Source organism: Saimiri boliviensis, chromosome 18, assembly GCF_048565385.1.
Source record: "Saimiri boliviensis isolate mSaiBol1 chromosome 18, mSaiBol1.pri, whole genome shotgun sequence".
NCBI lineage: Eukaryota > Metazoa > Chordata > Mammalia > Primates > Cebidae > Saimiri > Saimiri boliviensis.
In genome coordinates, this window is record NC_133466.1 from 2,062,820 (window position 1) to 2,076,620 (window position 13,801).

The following is a 13,801-nucleotide window of genomic DNA, read 5'->3' on the forward strand; positions in this document are numbered from 1 at the left end:
GTAGAGAAGAGTGATCATAGAGGGAGGAGATGAGGGACCCATGGTCAGAACTTTGGGGACTCACTAGGGCACCGATGTGGTCCCGAGCACGGGCATGGGCAGATGCACACAGTTGTGTAGGTATTTGTGAGACAAGGCTCTGCAACCAGACCCTTTTATTTGTACATTTACTATGACAATGTCCAGGAGACAACAGTAGAACTACCACATTCTGATGACTTACTGGCCCACGGAAGGGAAGAGATCTTGGAGCTCCCAAAGGCACCATTGTAGGTAATGTTGCCTAAGACGTGAAAGGAGAGGCTGTGAGCACGATTATGCCGCCCCTGGGGAAGGTCACAGGACAGTTCAATGTGAAATCAAACACAGGTGCTTGCCCCTCCTGTCCAGCCCTATGTGCTAGGCCTGGCTGCCTCCCTGCTCCCCTCTGTGAGCCAATCTCTGCCCAGGAAGGCACTATTACCTCACACCTGCCCCAGAGCTCACCCCTGGCAGAAATTTGCCCAGTGGTTCCCACTGACAACCAGCAGTGTCGACCCACAGGGTGGCTCTCGCCATGTGGCCAGGCCAACTGAGTATCACCAAACCTGTCCACAGCAGAACACGTCTCTCCCTTTTCTCAACGCCCAGAAACTGAGGTTCCCCTAACGTCATCCCTCCTTGGGTGTAGAAGTCTTTCATAGGTGTAAATTTCTGGGATGCAGCTGAGGGCTGTCCATTCCAGCATATCGCCTGAATGCCCCTGTCCCTGCCTCTGCAGTGTGCTTTGATGCAATCAATACATTTCTACTAGTTTATCTATGGACAAACCCACATGAGGGCAGCCCCAACTCCAGCCGGGAGCCTCACAAACCAGAACATCCACAAACAGTGAACCAACACTACTAACACAACAGTGTCTGCAGCAATAACAAGGAAAAGGAAGGCTTCCCGAAGCCAGCCAGGGCAGCACAGTCAACACCGAGGGGTATAAAGCTTCTGACCGCTCAGAGCACCTGGCACAATCGCTCCACACCAACTCACCCACCCATCCACACACTCACACCTCCCCCAGCTCACCTCCTCCACACCCCAGCATGGCCGCATCCACCATGTCCGTCTGCTCCAGCGCTTGCTCCGACTCCTGGCAGGTGGACGACTGCCCAGAGAGCTGCTGCCAGCCCCCCTGCTGCGCCCCCAGCTGCTGCACCCCGGCCCCCTGCCTGACCCTGGTCTGCACCCCAGTGAGCTGTGTGTCCAGCCCCTGCTGCCAGGTGGCCTGTGAGCCCAGCCCCTGCCAATCAGGCTGCACCAGCTCCTGCACACCCTCATGCTGCCAGCAGTCTAGCTGCCAGCCGGCTTGCTGCACCTCCTCCCCCTGCCAGCAGGCCTGCTGTGTGCCTGTCTGCTGCAAGCCCGTGTGCTGTGTGCCCGTCTGCTGCAAGCCTGTGTGCTGCAAGCCCGTGTGCTGCGTGCCTGCCTGCTGTGAGGATTCCTCCTCATGCTGCCAGCAGTCTAGCTGCCAGCCGGCTTGCTGTGCCTCCTCCCCCTGCCTGAAGGCCTGCTGTGTGCCTGTCTGCTGCAAGCCCGTGTGCTGTGTGCCTACCTGCTGTGAGGATTCCTCCTCATGTTGCCAGCAGTCTAGCTGCCAACCGGCTTGCTGTGCCTCCTCCCCGTGTCAGCAGTCCTGCTGTGTGCCCGTCTGCTGCAAGCCTGTCTGCTGTGTGCCCACCTGCTCTGGGGCTTCCTCTCTGTGCTGCCAGCAGTCTAGCTGCCAGCCGGCTTGCTGCACCACCTCCTGCTGCAGACCCTCCTCCTCCGTGTCCCTGCTCTGCCGCCCCGTGTGCAGGCCTGCCTGCTCTGTGCCCGTCCCCTCCTGCTGTGCCCCCGCCTCCTCCTGCCAGCCCAGCTGCTGCCGCCCGGCCTCCTGCGTGTCCCTCCTCTGCCGCCCCGCGTGCTCCCGCCCGGCCTGCTGAGGCCTCTGCTCAGGCCAGGAGTCCAGCTGCTGACGGGCAGGTCCATGTCTCCAGAGTTGTTTCAGGGCCATCTCCGACTTCCGGAAATCCTGGCAGCCCTGAGCCCTGGCGGAGTCTCCTCTGCCCAGGGCCTCCGCGTCTCCCGTCAGCAGTGCTGAGCCTTCATGGTCAAGTTCCCTCCCGGCACTCGTCTCTCCCACACCCTCCGCCCCATCCTGGCCAGCCGGGGCCGCTGTGTCCTGCCCTATGTGAGTGATCAGTCTGTCAACAAATAAAGCCACCACTCTGCCTTCTCAGAGGCCTTTTTTGTGTATCTGGCAGACCCTGGGGAAAAGCTCCCATGTGCTGTGTGGGATGGGCGCTTTGGGACTCGCCTGGAGCTGCGTCCAGGGTGACAGCAGCCCTGACCTCCCACTGTGCTGGGCCTGCTGCTGTGGGGTTCCCTGCCAGCCTCAGCATGTCCAGGCCCTGGGTGTGCCCTTGTCTGTGAATCTCCCACACCCACAGGGCCTGGCCTCTCCCTGGGCTCCTGCCTCTCTGTCCTCTGCCTGTCTGACCCCCGCTCACCCTCTTCTCCCCAGCTCTCTCTTACTAAATAAAATAACTATTTCTCATTCCTGGAAGATATTTTAGAGCTGATCTCTTCTTTCAAAGCACCTGTGTGCATCTGTTTGACAGTCCGTGGACCTGAAGTCTCTGTGGGCCCAGCTCAGCTTCTGTAATTTCTGCGGGTTCTCCCTCACGGTGTCGTTTCCTTGTGGCCTTGGCTATTTGTGGCTGAGTCATCACCCTTGCCCTTGAAAAGCATTTGTGGGCATTTTTGAGGCCTCTAAGAAAGATGTGTTTGCTTGTTCCTTATGTGAGGAACCTCTGATTCCAGAGCACCTTCAACTAAATCCGTGGCTTCAGTTAAGTGTGGGCCACCCACAACGTGCCGGTTTGGCTGCAGAGCAGGGTGAGGGCAGGCTTGCTGGGGCAGGATGTTCTCCTCTGGGTGAGCGGAGCCGCGGACAGCCAGCAGCCCCCGGGATGCGCAAAGCCCCCGCGTGGCCCTGCCTCCGTCTCTGAAGGTGCAGCCCGTGCTGTCTTTAGCTCAACGTAGGGGCGGTCCCCTTTAGACCCACCACGAGGGGGCTCTCCGCTTCGAGTTCTGTCCTCTTCATCCTGCAAAACCATTCAATCCGAAATTTAAAATGGCCAGATCACCAAATGCCCTCAAGAACAAAGTGAATTCTGGGTGTTTCTAAACGCTATGGGTCACAGCAAGGGTCCTTTACCTGGGATCTGTGAGCTCAGATGAGAAGAATAAAAAATGCCTCTTTATTTCGCAGACCTCTCACTGAAATGTAGTGTTTCAATCAACAATGAATGTAGCCGAGAAAACGTATGGCCCCTGCAGCTCTGTCACCCACAGAAATGAGATATGGGGCGTCACATTATGGTGGCTGCAGATACTCAAAAGCTCATTCTGGCCCCTGCTACTTCATAATGAGGGCAGCGTGAGACCCGCTGCTGGGTCGCGCCGGGCGTGTGTTCCCTGGAGAAGCGTTAATTCGTGTTTTCACAGTTTAATAACTGCGTTTTGTTTTTTTGTTGTTGTTGTTTTGAGACAGAGTCTCGCTCTGATGCCCAGGCTGGAGTGCAGTGGCACAATCCCGGTTCTCTGCAACCTGCACTCCCAGGTTCAAGCAATTCTCTGCCTCAGCCTCCTGAGTAGCTGGGATTCCAGGCACCCGCCCCCACGCACGGCTAATTTTTTTGTGTGTTTTTAGTGGAGACGGGATTTGCCCATGTTGGCCAGGCTGGTCTTGAACTCCTGACCTCATGATCCACCTGCCTTGGCCTCCCAAAGGGCCGGGATGACAAGCACGAGCACCACGCCCACCCCATCGCCGGGACTGAATGTAGTTGGTTTCCTTTCACTTTCCTCATCTGAAAAGCTTCAGAGGTTTCACAAGGCGGTGGGGAAGGCCCCTGGTCCAAAAAGGGCAAAGACCCCTGCCTTTGACTTGGGCCTGAAATTCTTTATTCCTTTTCCAGTTTCCTGCTGTGACTAGGAAGCTTCTTCCCAGTGCTTTCAGTTGTTTTCAGCAGGTTGGTGGGTCAGACAACCTCACCAGCACGTTTCCAGAACTGGAACCCTGCCGCAACGTCTCAATTCTTAGGACTACCTGGAAATTTTCTGTAACTTTCTCCTGTTGTTGGCGATGATTCCTTAATTCTTGAGTAGGTCTTTTCCTTTGGACTGTTGTGTCTGTTGACTTGTCCAGGCAATGGTTTGTTCCTTGGCGGTTTTCACAGCGTGTCTGTGCAAACGCAACAACAGGGATGGAGTCCCTGTTCCGGGGTCACGGGCTCCCAGGCCGGAAGGACACAGGGGCCTTGTCACTCTCATTTCCTTTCCAAGCTTCCAGCCCAGCCACCAGGACAAGGGGAGCAGGCAGGGCAGGACGGGCTGCCCCCAGCCCTCTCTCTGTCCCAGCCTGGTCAGCAGCCCAGGACGAGGCTGCCCCACCCTGAGCCCCACGACCGTGCCTGTGCAGCCTCCACCCTGCTTGTGAAGGGGGGTGGGATGTGTGTGGGGGGTGGGGGACTCACCATGCAGGGACTGGGAGGGACTTCTCACACTAGCTGCCCTTCAGCACCCATCTCCCACTGCCCCTCACCGGCCGCCTAGCCACATGCCCATGTCTCCCCACTGGCTGGGACTCTGTAAGGGAACACGGTTTCCCCACCTGCAGGGAAGCCGGAGCCAGGCCGCCCTCCCTTCCACTCATCCTGTGGGATATGTGGGCCCTGCTATTGTGGGAGCCCCCATTTCTAGGCTGTGTGGGTCACTCCTTGGGGAGAGGAGGCTCTGTGAGCGCCCACAGCCGTCGGACCCGGGAGGCGTCTCTTTCCCTCCCATTGCTGTTTAATTGTGACACTCGTTACCTTATTCTGGTTTTTATTTTATAAACCGTTTTGAAAAATGATTTCATCTAATAGGAGACATCAGATGAAATTTCTTTTCCTTTCTAGCTGGCTGCTTCGCGCTTCACCCTGATATTTTCACTGTGTTTTCCGCTTTTGAGGTTTACCTCTGGTTTCAATTGCTTTTCTGTCTTTACAATATCCACCATGGTTTGCTTTTCTCTTTTCTACTTTCATTTGCTGTTATGAAAAATATACATCCCGTTTCTAAGTGTACAAATAAATAGCTTTTAAGTTTACCTTTATGTAAACTTACCTTTGCGTAAGACAGTGTCTCAGTCCGTTGGGGCTGATAAAACAAATTGCCAGGGACTTCGAGGACTTGAGCATTTCTTTCTCCCAGTGCTGGAGGCTGGAAGTCCAGGCTCAGGCAGGGTGCCACATGGTGGGGTTCTGGAGAGGGTGCTCTTCCTGGTCTACAGACAGCCACCTTCCTGCTGTCCTCGCGTGACAGAGAGAATCTCTTCAGGGTTTCCTCTCTAAAGGGCACAAATCCCATTCTTGACCTAATTACCTCCCAAAGGCCCCACCTCTTAACACCATCATATTGGAATTAGGGTCTCAAGGTGTGAATTTTGGGAGGACACAATCATTCCGTCCATAACAATCGCCTTGCCATCTGCCATATTCCTTAAGTATTTTTTCCAAGAGGGCTACCTGGGTGGAGTGCTTTCTAAGCTCTTGCTTTTATGAAAATACATCGCTGTTATCTTTATTTGAGAAAGGTGTAATAATTTGAAAAAAGGAAAATAGAGCCTTAGTCCACCAAAGCTTCCCCTGGAAGCTCTGAGGATGTTGCCATATCCTGGTCAGTGGGACAGGGGTCTAAGGTCAGCCTGATGCGGTTCATTTCCAGATTGGATGTTACTCGTCCTGCATGTGAGGGACTGTTGTTACCTCTTCTAAGTTTACAAACGTGCCAATGCAGTTCTGGGGGGGGGGGCTCCAAAGGCCTGCTTTTCTTGGAATTCACTGTTTTTCTACTCCAAATACACACACCTCTGTTCATTCAGCCCAGAATAGCAGATCTTCAATTACGTCTGTGATTATTGTTTTGAACCTATTTGTGTTTTTCTCCTCAGCGATCGAATTTTCATGTTTGGTTTTCGATAAATACACACCCTGTGTGTTATCTTTTCCCTCATTATATTTGTCGGTTTATCTTTTTCCTTGGTGTTTGAAGAACTACTCATGTTTGGTCTTAAAACCGTTGCATCGATTCTCTGTGGTATTAGCTTTGCTCTTCTACCTCTGATGTGAATTTTTTTTTTTGAGACGGAGTTTCGCTCTTGTTACCCAGGCTGGAGTGCAATGGCGCGGTCTCAGCTCACCACAACCTCCGCCTCCTGGGTTCAGGCAATTCTCCTGCCTCAGCCTCCTGAGTAGCTGGTATTACAGGCACGCGCCACCATGCCCAGCTAATTTTTTGTATTTTTAGTTGAGACGGAGTTTCACCATGTTGACCAGGATGGTCTCGATCTCTCGACCTCGTGATCCACCCACCTCGGCCTCCCAAAGTGCTGGGATTACAGGCTTGAGCCACCGCGCCCGGCCTTGATGTGAATTTTTAATCCAGCTGTTCAGTATGAAATTTGGTAATGAAGATTTGCTGACCTTCATCTTCAACATCTGTTTGGAATCAGAGACGCCCTGGTGAGGATGTAGATCCTATGTGCTGACTGGCTGGCTTCTATTCCTGGTTCTGTCACTTTTCCTGTGTGACCTTGAGCGGACTGCTCAGCCTCTCTGTGCTGAGGCTTCCGTATCTGTCCATTGTAACTTCGACAAGGAGTTGATGCCAGAGTGAAGTGAGTTAATAGATGCCAAGTGCTTGGAATCCTGCCTGGCATAGCCCGTGCTTGGCAAATGCTCTCACTTCACCAGCTTCATCATCAGGGCTACTGTAGGGGTCATTATCTAAGATGGCTGAAGCTGTCGCTACAGTCGCATACTATAACTTGGGGCTCCTGGTCTGTGGGCCGATCCCCCCCATCCCCCACTAGGGAATGCAGCCGCCTCAGTTTTGCGTTGGCGCTGGCCCTGGCTCCCAGGCTGACCGCGACGTGTCTTCATGAGACGTTCCTGTGGGGAGCTGAGTCTTCGCGGACAGCACCCTTGAGAGCCCGGAGGGGCTTGTGTGACAACAGCTGTGGGGCGCGGAGTGACTGGCACGTGCAGGAGGCCAGATTCCGACGGAGTTTCCATTGCAGTGGCGAGGCGGGTGTGCAGGCAGCGGCTGTGGGGGGCTATGAGTTTAGCGCATCCCAGGCTGCTGCAGGCTTGTTCTCAGCTGAAAGAGGCTGGAAGGACGCTGGGAGAGGTTTGCGGTTCCTGATGAGAACTAGCCTCAGGCCTGCGAGACAGAGGAGCTCACCTGTGCCCGTCCCTGCCCCAGGATCAGGGACTGTCCTGCCCGATGACCTCCCAGGCACAGGCTGGCTTTGCCCACCCCGAGTGTCCTCCAGTCTCCATGCGACCCTCACTCCATACCCGCCCCTAGGGCAGAGGCTCCTCCCCGCCCTCGGGCCATGACCTATGCCCACCCCTCTCAGGACACCTGACCAGGGCTCCAGGGGACCGTGGTTCAGACCCAAAGGCCAGTCCCCAGACCTTGTCCTCCCAATGAGCTGCCTGTCCAGAAGGCTTCCGGAACATTCCGTCTCCCTCTCAGGGGAGGGAAGGTCCTTCCTGTCCTCCTGCCCTTGGCAGACATCAGGAGCTCAGAAGATCCCAGAGCCCCCCAGGAAGCGCTGTCCTCAAGCGACTTTTCCCTACACAGGCACCTCTTTCCTGGCTCTCCCAATCCCAGCCAGGCCAGCCTGCCCTTGAGGCCCCTGCAGACAGAGGCTGGGCATCCCCTGGGCCCAGAGACCACGCTGGGGACAGTCGCGGGACCTGGCAGGTGGAAGTCAGCAGGGCAGCCCCAGAGACGCTGCACCTCCCCCCCCCCCCCGGTGTCCCAGGGCCAGGCTCAGCCAGGGGCACCGGCCCTGCCCGAGTCAGCCAAGTGTGAGGAGCAGAGTGAGGACAAGTCACAGCAAAGGAAGCAGAAATAATGAGGGTCCTCCCAGCAGCAAACACCAACACGGAAGGCGTTGCTGAGTCTCGTGCTGGGGAAAACACAGGCGCCCGGCGTATAAAAGCCCCAGAGCCCGGCAGCTGACAGGCTCGCACACTCACACACTCACTCACACACTCACACCTCCCCCACCTCCTCCACACCCCAGCATGGCCGCGTCCACCATGTCCGTCTGCTCCAGCGCTTGCTCCGACTCCTGGCAGGTGGACGACTGCCCAGAGAGCTGCTGCCAGCCCCCCTGCTGCGCCCCCAGCTGCTGCGCCCCGGCGCCCTGCCTGACCCTGGTCTGCACCCCGGCGAGCTGTGTGTCCAGCCCCTGCTGCCAGGTGGCCTGTGAGCCCAGCCCCTGCCAATCAGGCTGCACCAGCTCCTGCACACCCTCATGCTGCCAGCAGTCTAGCTGCCAGCCAGCTTGCTGCACCTCCTCCCCCTGCCAGCAGGCCTGCTGTGTGCCCATCTGCTGCAAGCCCGTCTGCTGTGTGCCTGTCTGCTCTGGGGCTTCCTCTCTGTGCTGCCAGCAGTCTAGCTGCCAGCCGGCATGCTGCATCTCCTCCTGCTGCAGACCCTCCTCCTCCATGTCCCTGCTCTGCAGCCCTGTGTGCAGGCCTGCCTGCTGCGTGCCCGTCCCCTCCTGCTGTGCCCCCGCCTCCTCCTGCCAGCCCAGCTGCTGCCGCCCGGCCTCCTGCGTGTCCCTCCTCTGCCGCCCCGCGTGCTCCCGCCCCACCTGTTGAAGATTCTCAGGCCAGAAGTCCAGCTGCTGATGGCCACGTCTCCCAGGGCCCGCTGGTCTCAGACGTCACCTCCCTGCCAGTCCTTAGAAGCCCCTGACCTCCCAGCCCAGCCAGCCCCAGCGCAGCTCAACCGCAGAGAAGGAACAGCCCCTCCCACCGCCGCCCAGCCTGGGGTGGGGTCTGAGATGCTCACTGGCTGCTCTTCACTATGCTTCCCGGCTGCAGGCCACGACCCTCCGCTGCGGGGGACGGGCCTCCTGACCCGGGTCTCGCACCCAGGAGTGTCCCCCTGTGCTTCTGAGCACCAATAAAGCTGCTGCGGCCCCACGCTGACTCTGTGCTGACTCTGGCGCACCCAGGGCGGGAGGGGACAGTGCGGGACCTGGCCTGGCTCTGGGGGGCTGGGCCCTGATCTCTTTACATCCCCTGCTGGGGTGCTGCGGGGGCTCTTGTGAGACCTGGAAGCTCCTGCCCAACTCGCGGCATGTTCTGCTCTCCTGCTGCCCTCCCAGGTCCTGTGGGGCCAAAAGCCTTGCTCACGGGCTGAGTCCCAGGGGCCCCGCATGGCTCCGGCCAGCACCCCTCTCACTGTGGGTGGAAGCAGCTCCTCCCACGGTGAGGGGCGCGGCTGTCCAGGGGGTGGCAGGCCCTAGCTGTGCTGGGAGGTGGGAGACGAGGGTGGGTGGGAACTTGGGCTCCAGCTATCCCGGCGCTCAGGGAGTTCCATCGGGGAAGCCTGGGCACCCTGGCCTCCTGTGCGCACCCACAGCCGCTCAGGGACACCCTCCGCCCCAGCCCAGGGCTTGTCGCTGGGATGCAGAGCAGGGGACAGAGCCAAGGCCTCCGGAGCGCCCTGTGCTGGGCTGGGGGGCGGAGGGCCATGGGAACAGGAAGACCCCGACGGCAGAGGAAGCAGGGACCGCGTGGGAGCTCATGCAGACTAGAGGGCGAGGGAAACACATGGACACACAGGTCCAGATGCGCCGGACAAGCTTTCAAACGGGATCGAGCACATCTGAGACTCCTAGGAATGCAACTGCAGGCAAGGGACGCTGGAGAGCTGTGACCGTCACCACGTTGCCCGCAAGAGGCCCTGAGTCTATTTCCCAACAGTCACAACACGGGGGCCACATCCTTCTTCTTCTTCTTTTTTTGCCAATTGGATTAGCAAAAATATTTTCTCGTGGTTTTCTTCAGCAAGGTGCACGGCGTTCCAACGTGCCCACCCGCTGCACCTGGTGGATGCAGCAGCAGGTGGATGGCACCGACTGTCTCTCCAGCTGCTCATGATTACAGAGAACGCCTCTGTGGGTGTTCCCACCATACACCTTCCCACACTCAGGTACGTGTGTGCCTCAATTCCCAGGAGCGGCAATGCTAGCGCGGGGTGTTCATGGATTTTGAATTCACAGAGATGCTGAGAACTGCCCGCAAAAGATTGTCCCAAATTGTGCCTGCGAAGACCGGAGAAAGTGGTGCAGAGAGGAGCTGTGAGGGCCTGTCCCTCCGCGGAACGTCAGAAACGGGAAACCCGAACAGATGAACACACCACGCCCAGCCAGCATTTCCTTGCCCTGAAGGTGTATTTCCAGGAATCTGTTCTCAGATTTGTTCCATCCTGCTTGAAACTGTCTGGCTACATCTGCACACGTGGTCATGTGTTCTCCCACGCTCTGGTTTGGACGTGGTCCCACGGTGTCCTGGGCTTCCTCCACCATCGCTTCCCCAAGACCTGCCCGTCCCCACCTGCCATCCGTCCATCCAGCCAAACAAAGGGGGCTGGAGTTCAGTTTTATCTGGAAAATGGTGGAAGGTTTGCAGCAGGCAAGGGAACATACAAGGAAGTAGAAGCAGCAGAACCCAACGGAGCGACTGTGGATTTTAACCTCCCCCTGCCCCACCCCCATCTTCAACTGGGTGACAGTCAGGAAGACGGCAGCCAGAGTTCCTGGTGTGGGGCGCTGCTGCCAGGGAAGCAGAGGGGGCCTTGTTTGCAAGGCAGTGTGGTTGTCTGTTTCCACCGTCTTGTGGCTCCCTGAAGGACTAACACACAGGGCTTGCCTTATTTCAGACTCAGACTCGGGCAGAGAGCAGCTACACAGAGGCTTGGTCAGAACATTAAACAGTTACTGTCACCTGGGGCCAAGGATATCAGCTAGAAAACACTGGACACATGCCAAAAGTCTGGAAGGAAAAGCTGGGAGATGACATGCTTTGAGGAATAAGGGTGTTGGGAGATTCCACATATTCTTGGGAGTCCAGAAGCCCCTGTGCGTGTCCATGATAGGGCAGAGGCTCAGAAAAACCTGAGAAGCTCTCAGTGCTCACCTCTGGCTGAACTTCAGGCTCTGAGCAAGCAGGAAGTGAAGGTGCAACAGGACGTGAAGGGGAAGGCAGAGCCACAAACTCCCCAGCTGAGTGCTGAGGGTGTGGACCAACACACCAGAGACAAGCTGCAAACCCGGCAGAAAAATATTTCTTCATTCCAGGGGTTTAAGTAACTCTTTGTCAAATTACTATCTGAGCACTAAGCTAATAGAACATGAGCACACATGATGAGGAAACTATTTTTTTAAGTGACATAAACAAACAAAAACAACCACAATCTACAGCAATCAGCAACAGCAAACTGTGCAGAGGGAGGAGAAACTGATACCCAGAAATCTTCCATTGTAATAGTCACTGTCCAGTTTTCACCAGAGGCATGTGCCATGCAAAGCAGCAAGAAATATGAGCTGCTCATGAGGGGAAAGCAATTAATAGAAAATCTTCCTGAGGAAGCCCAGAATTGGACTTACTAGACAAAGCCTTTCAATCAACTCTCTTAAACATGTTCAAAAAACTAAATAAAATCACAAAGAATGAAGATAAACCAGGAGAATGATGCCTCACCAAATAGAGAATATCAATAAAGAGGAGGAATTTAAAAAACAAACGAAACAAATTCTGGAACTGAAAAGTACAACAACTGAAATAAATATCTCAGGATAAGGTTTAAACAGCAGATTTTGTCCTGTGGAAGAATTAGTGAACGTGAAGATAGATGAGTTAACATGCTCTAGTCTGAGGAGTAGCTGAGATACAGGGGAGTAGATGTGAGAATGGAGAAAAATGAACAATCTTAGAGGACCTGTGGGACACCATCAAGCACAGCAACACAGTTAACCAGATTTGCAGATGGAGGGGAGACAGAGGGAGCAGAAAACATAATTAAAGAGATAATGGCCAAAAAACACGTCAATCTACACATTCAAGCCACTCAGTGAACTCCAAGTAAAATAAACTCAGACAGTCACACAAAAACACAGTGTAACTGAACTCTCAAAAGTCAGAGCAGAGAATCTAAAAAGCAGCTGGACAGAAGACTAACAGCAGATTTCTCATCAGAAACCATGGAGGCCAGAAGGCATTGGGACAACATATGTAACATGCTGGCTTGGGGTACAGGGACGGGGGGCAACCAACAACCAAAAAGATATCAGCATCTGACAAAATTATCCTTCAAAAATGAAACAGAAAGTGACACATTTCAAGGTAAATAAAACCTGAGAGCGCACACTGTCCATAGACTTGCCTTACAAGAAACGCTAATTCAGACGGAGGTAAAAGGGCACTAGACAGTAACCTGGAGCCACATGAGGGCAAGGTAGCCATGTTGGTAGTTTGTGTGCTTATAAGAATTTTTCCATCACATATCGGTTATCTAATTTGTTGGTGGACAAATTTTCATAGTATTCCTTATAATCCTTTTTATTAATATAAGGTCAGTAGTGATGTTCCCATTTTCATTTACAATTTTAATTATTAGAATCTGCCATCTTTTAATAAATCTAGATAAAGATTTGCCAAACATGTTGCTCTTCTCAGAAACCCAACTTTGGGGTTCATGGATTCTATTGATTTTTTATTTTCTATTCCATTTTTCTGTGCTCTAGACTTTATTTCCACCTTCTGCTAAATTTGGATTTAGTTTGCTCTTCTTTGTCTAGTTCCTTAAGGTGAAAAATTAGATGAATGATTTGAGATCTTCCTATTTTTTAAAAAATGTAAGCATTCAGTTATCAATTTCCCTTTCTATACTGCTTTCACCAAATCTCATAAGGTTTTGTTTGCTCTGTTTTCTATTCATCTCAAAGTATTTTCTATCTTCTCTTTAAGTTCTCCTTTGACTCACTGGTAGTTTGAGAGTGTGCCATTTAATACACACATATTTGTGAATTCCAGTTTTTCTTCTGTTGTTTTCTAATTCTTTCCATTATAATCAGAAAAAACAGTTTGTATATGTTCAATCACTTTAAATTATTAAGACTAGTTTTGTGGCCTAAGATATAGTCTAATTTGGCAACTGTTCCATGTGAACTTGAGAAGAATGTGTTGTCTGCTACTGTTGGGTTGGGTGTTTTTGTGTAGATGTTAGACCAGTTTATGGGTTCTTTAAGTCCTCTATTTCTTCACTGAATATCAACTTAATTCTATTTAATTTTTTTGATTACAGAAAATGGCTCACTGGAGTCTCTAACTCTGTGGAAGTTGGACTGCCCACTTCTTTCTTCAAGTCTGTCCATTTTTGTTTCACATACTTTCGTGATTTGATGTTAGATATGTGTGTATTTACAGTTGGTGTATCTTCTTGATGGATTCACTTTAATCACTACTTAATGTCCTGTGGGCCCAGCTCCTGCTCATCAGTCTGCACTAGTTTCTGCCTGACAGTGGCTTCCTCATTTGCCACCTTTCCTAGCCATTCTCCCAGCCAGGCCACTGTGTCTTCACGTCACACTCGTGTGACCCCCTGGGCAGCACACACCATTCCTCAGTTGCTCTCACTAGAGATTAGTACTTCAGGCCCCACTTCCTAAGGTCTGGAAAATTATGGTGCCCTAATAAAACAAGCTGAGAAATTTAAGACTAGCATTATTTCTCTCCCAATTAGTTGAGAACATTCTGTGCTGAAAGTATTTGCGTCCATAGTTTGCTTTGTAGAATGGCTTTTAATCTTTGGTATGTTTAATCAATATGATATATTTAGGATTTTCCTTTTGTTGGATTCTGTCTTGACAAAT

The 13,801-nt window shown here is 53.4% G+C and overlaps 2 protein-coding genes across 2 annotated transcripts; both read left to right on the plus strand.

Annotated features, from left to right (window-relative positions):
• The first annotated feature begins 1,010 nt into the window (after positions 1 to 1,010).
• On the plus strand, positions 1,011 to 2,578 carry LOC101028503 (uncharacterized). Its single transcript, XM_003927554.4, has one exon. The coding sequence runs from the start codon at positions 1,077 to 1,079 to the stop codon at positions 1,953 to 1,955; it is 879 nt and encodes a 292-aa protein (XP_003927603.3). The 5' UTR covers positions 1,011 to 1,076; the 3' UTR covers positions 1,956 to 2,578.
• A 5,524-nt stretch (positions 2,579 to 8,102) lies between these two features.
• KRTAP10-3 (keratin associated protein 10-3) lies at positions 8,103 to 9,085 on the plus strand. The gene has a single exon (XM_010338213.3). The coding sequence runs from the start codon at positions 8,157 to 8,159 to the stop codon at positions 8,736 to 8,738; it is 582 nt and encodes a 193-aa protein (XP_010336515.2). The 5' UTR covers positions 8,103 to 8,156; the 3' UTR covers positions 8,739 to 9,085.
• Positions 9,086 to 13,801: the final 4,716 nt, after the last annotated feature.

What these genes read in the sequence shown, in the direction of transcription:
- KRTAP10-3 (XM_010338213.3), top strand. Translation starts at nt 8,157, where the DNA reads ATGGCCGCGTCCACCATGTCCGTCTGCTCCAGCGCTTGCTCCGACTCC.
- LOC101028503 (XM_003927554.4), top strand. Translation starts at nt 1,077, where the DNA reads ATGGCCGCATCCACCATGTCCGTCTGCTCCAGCGCTTGCTCCGACTCC.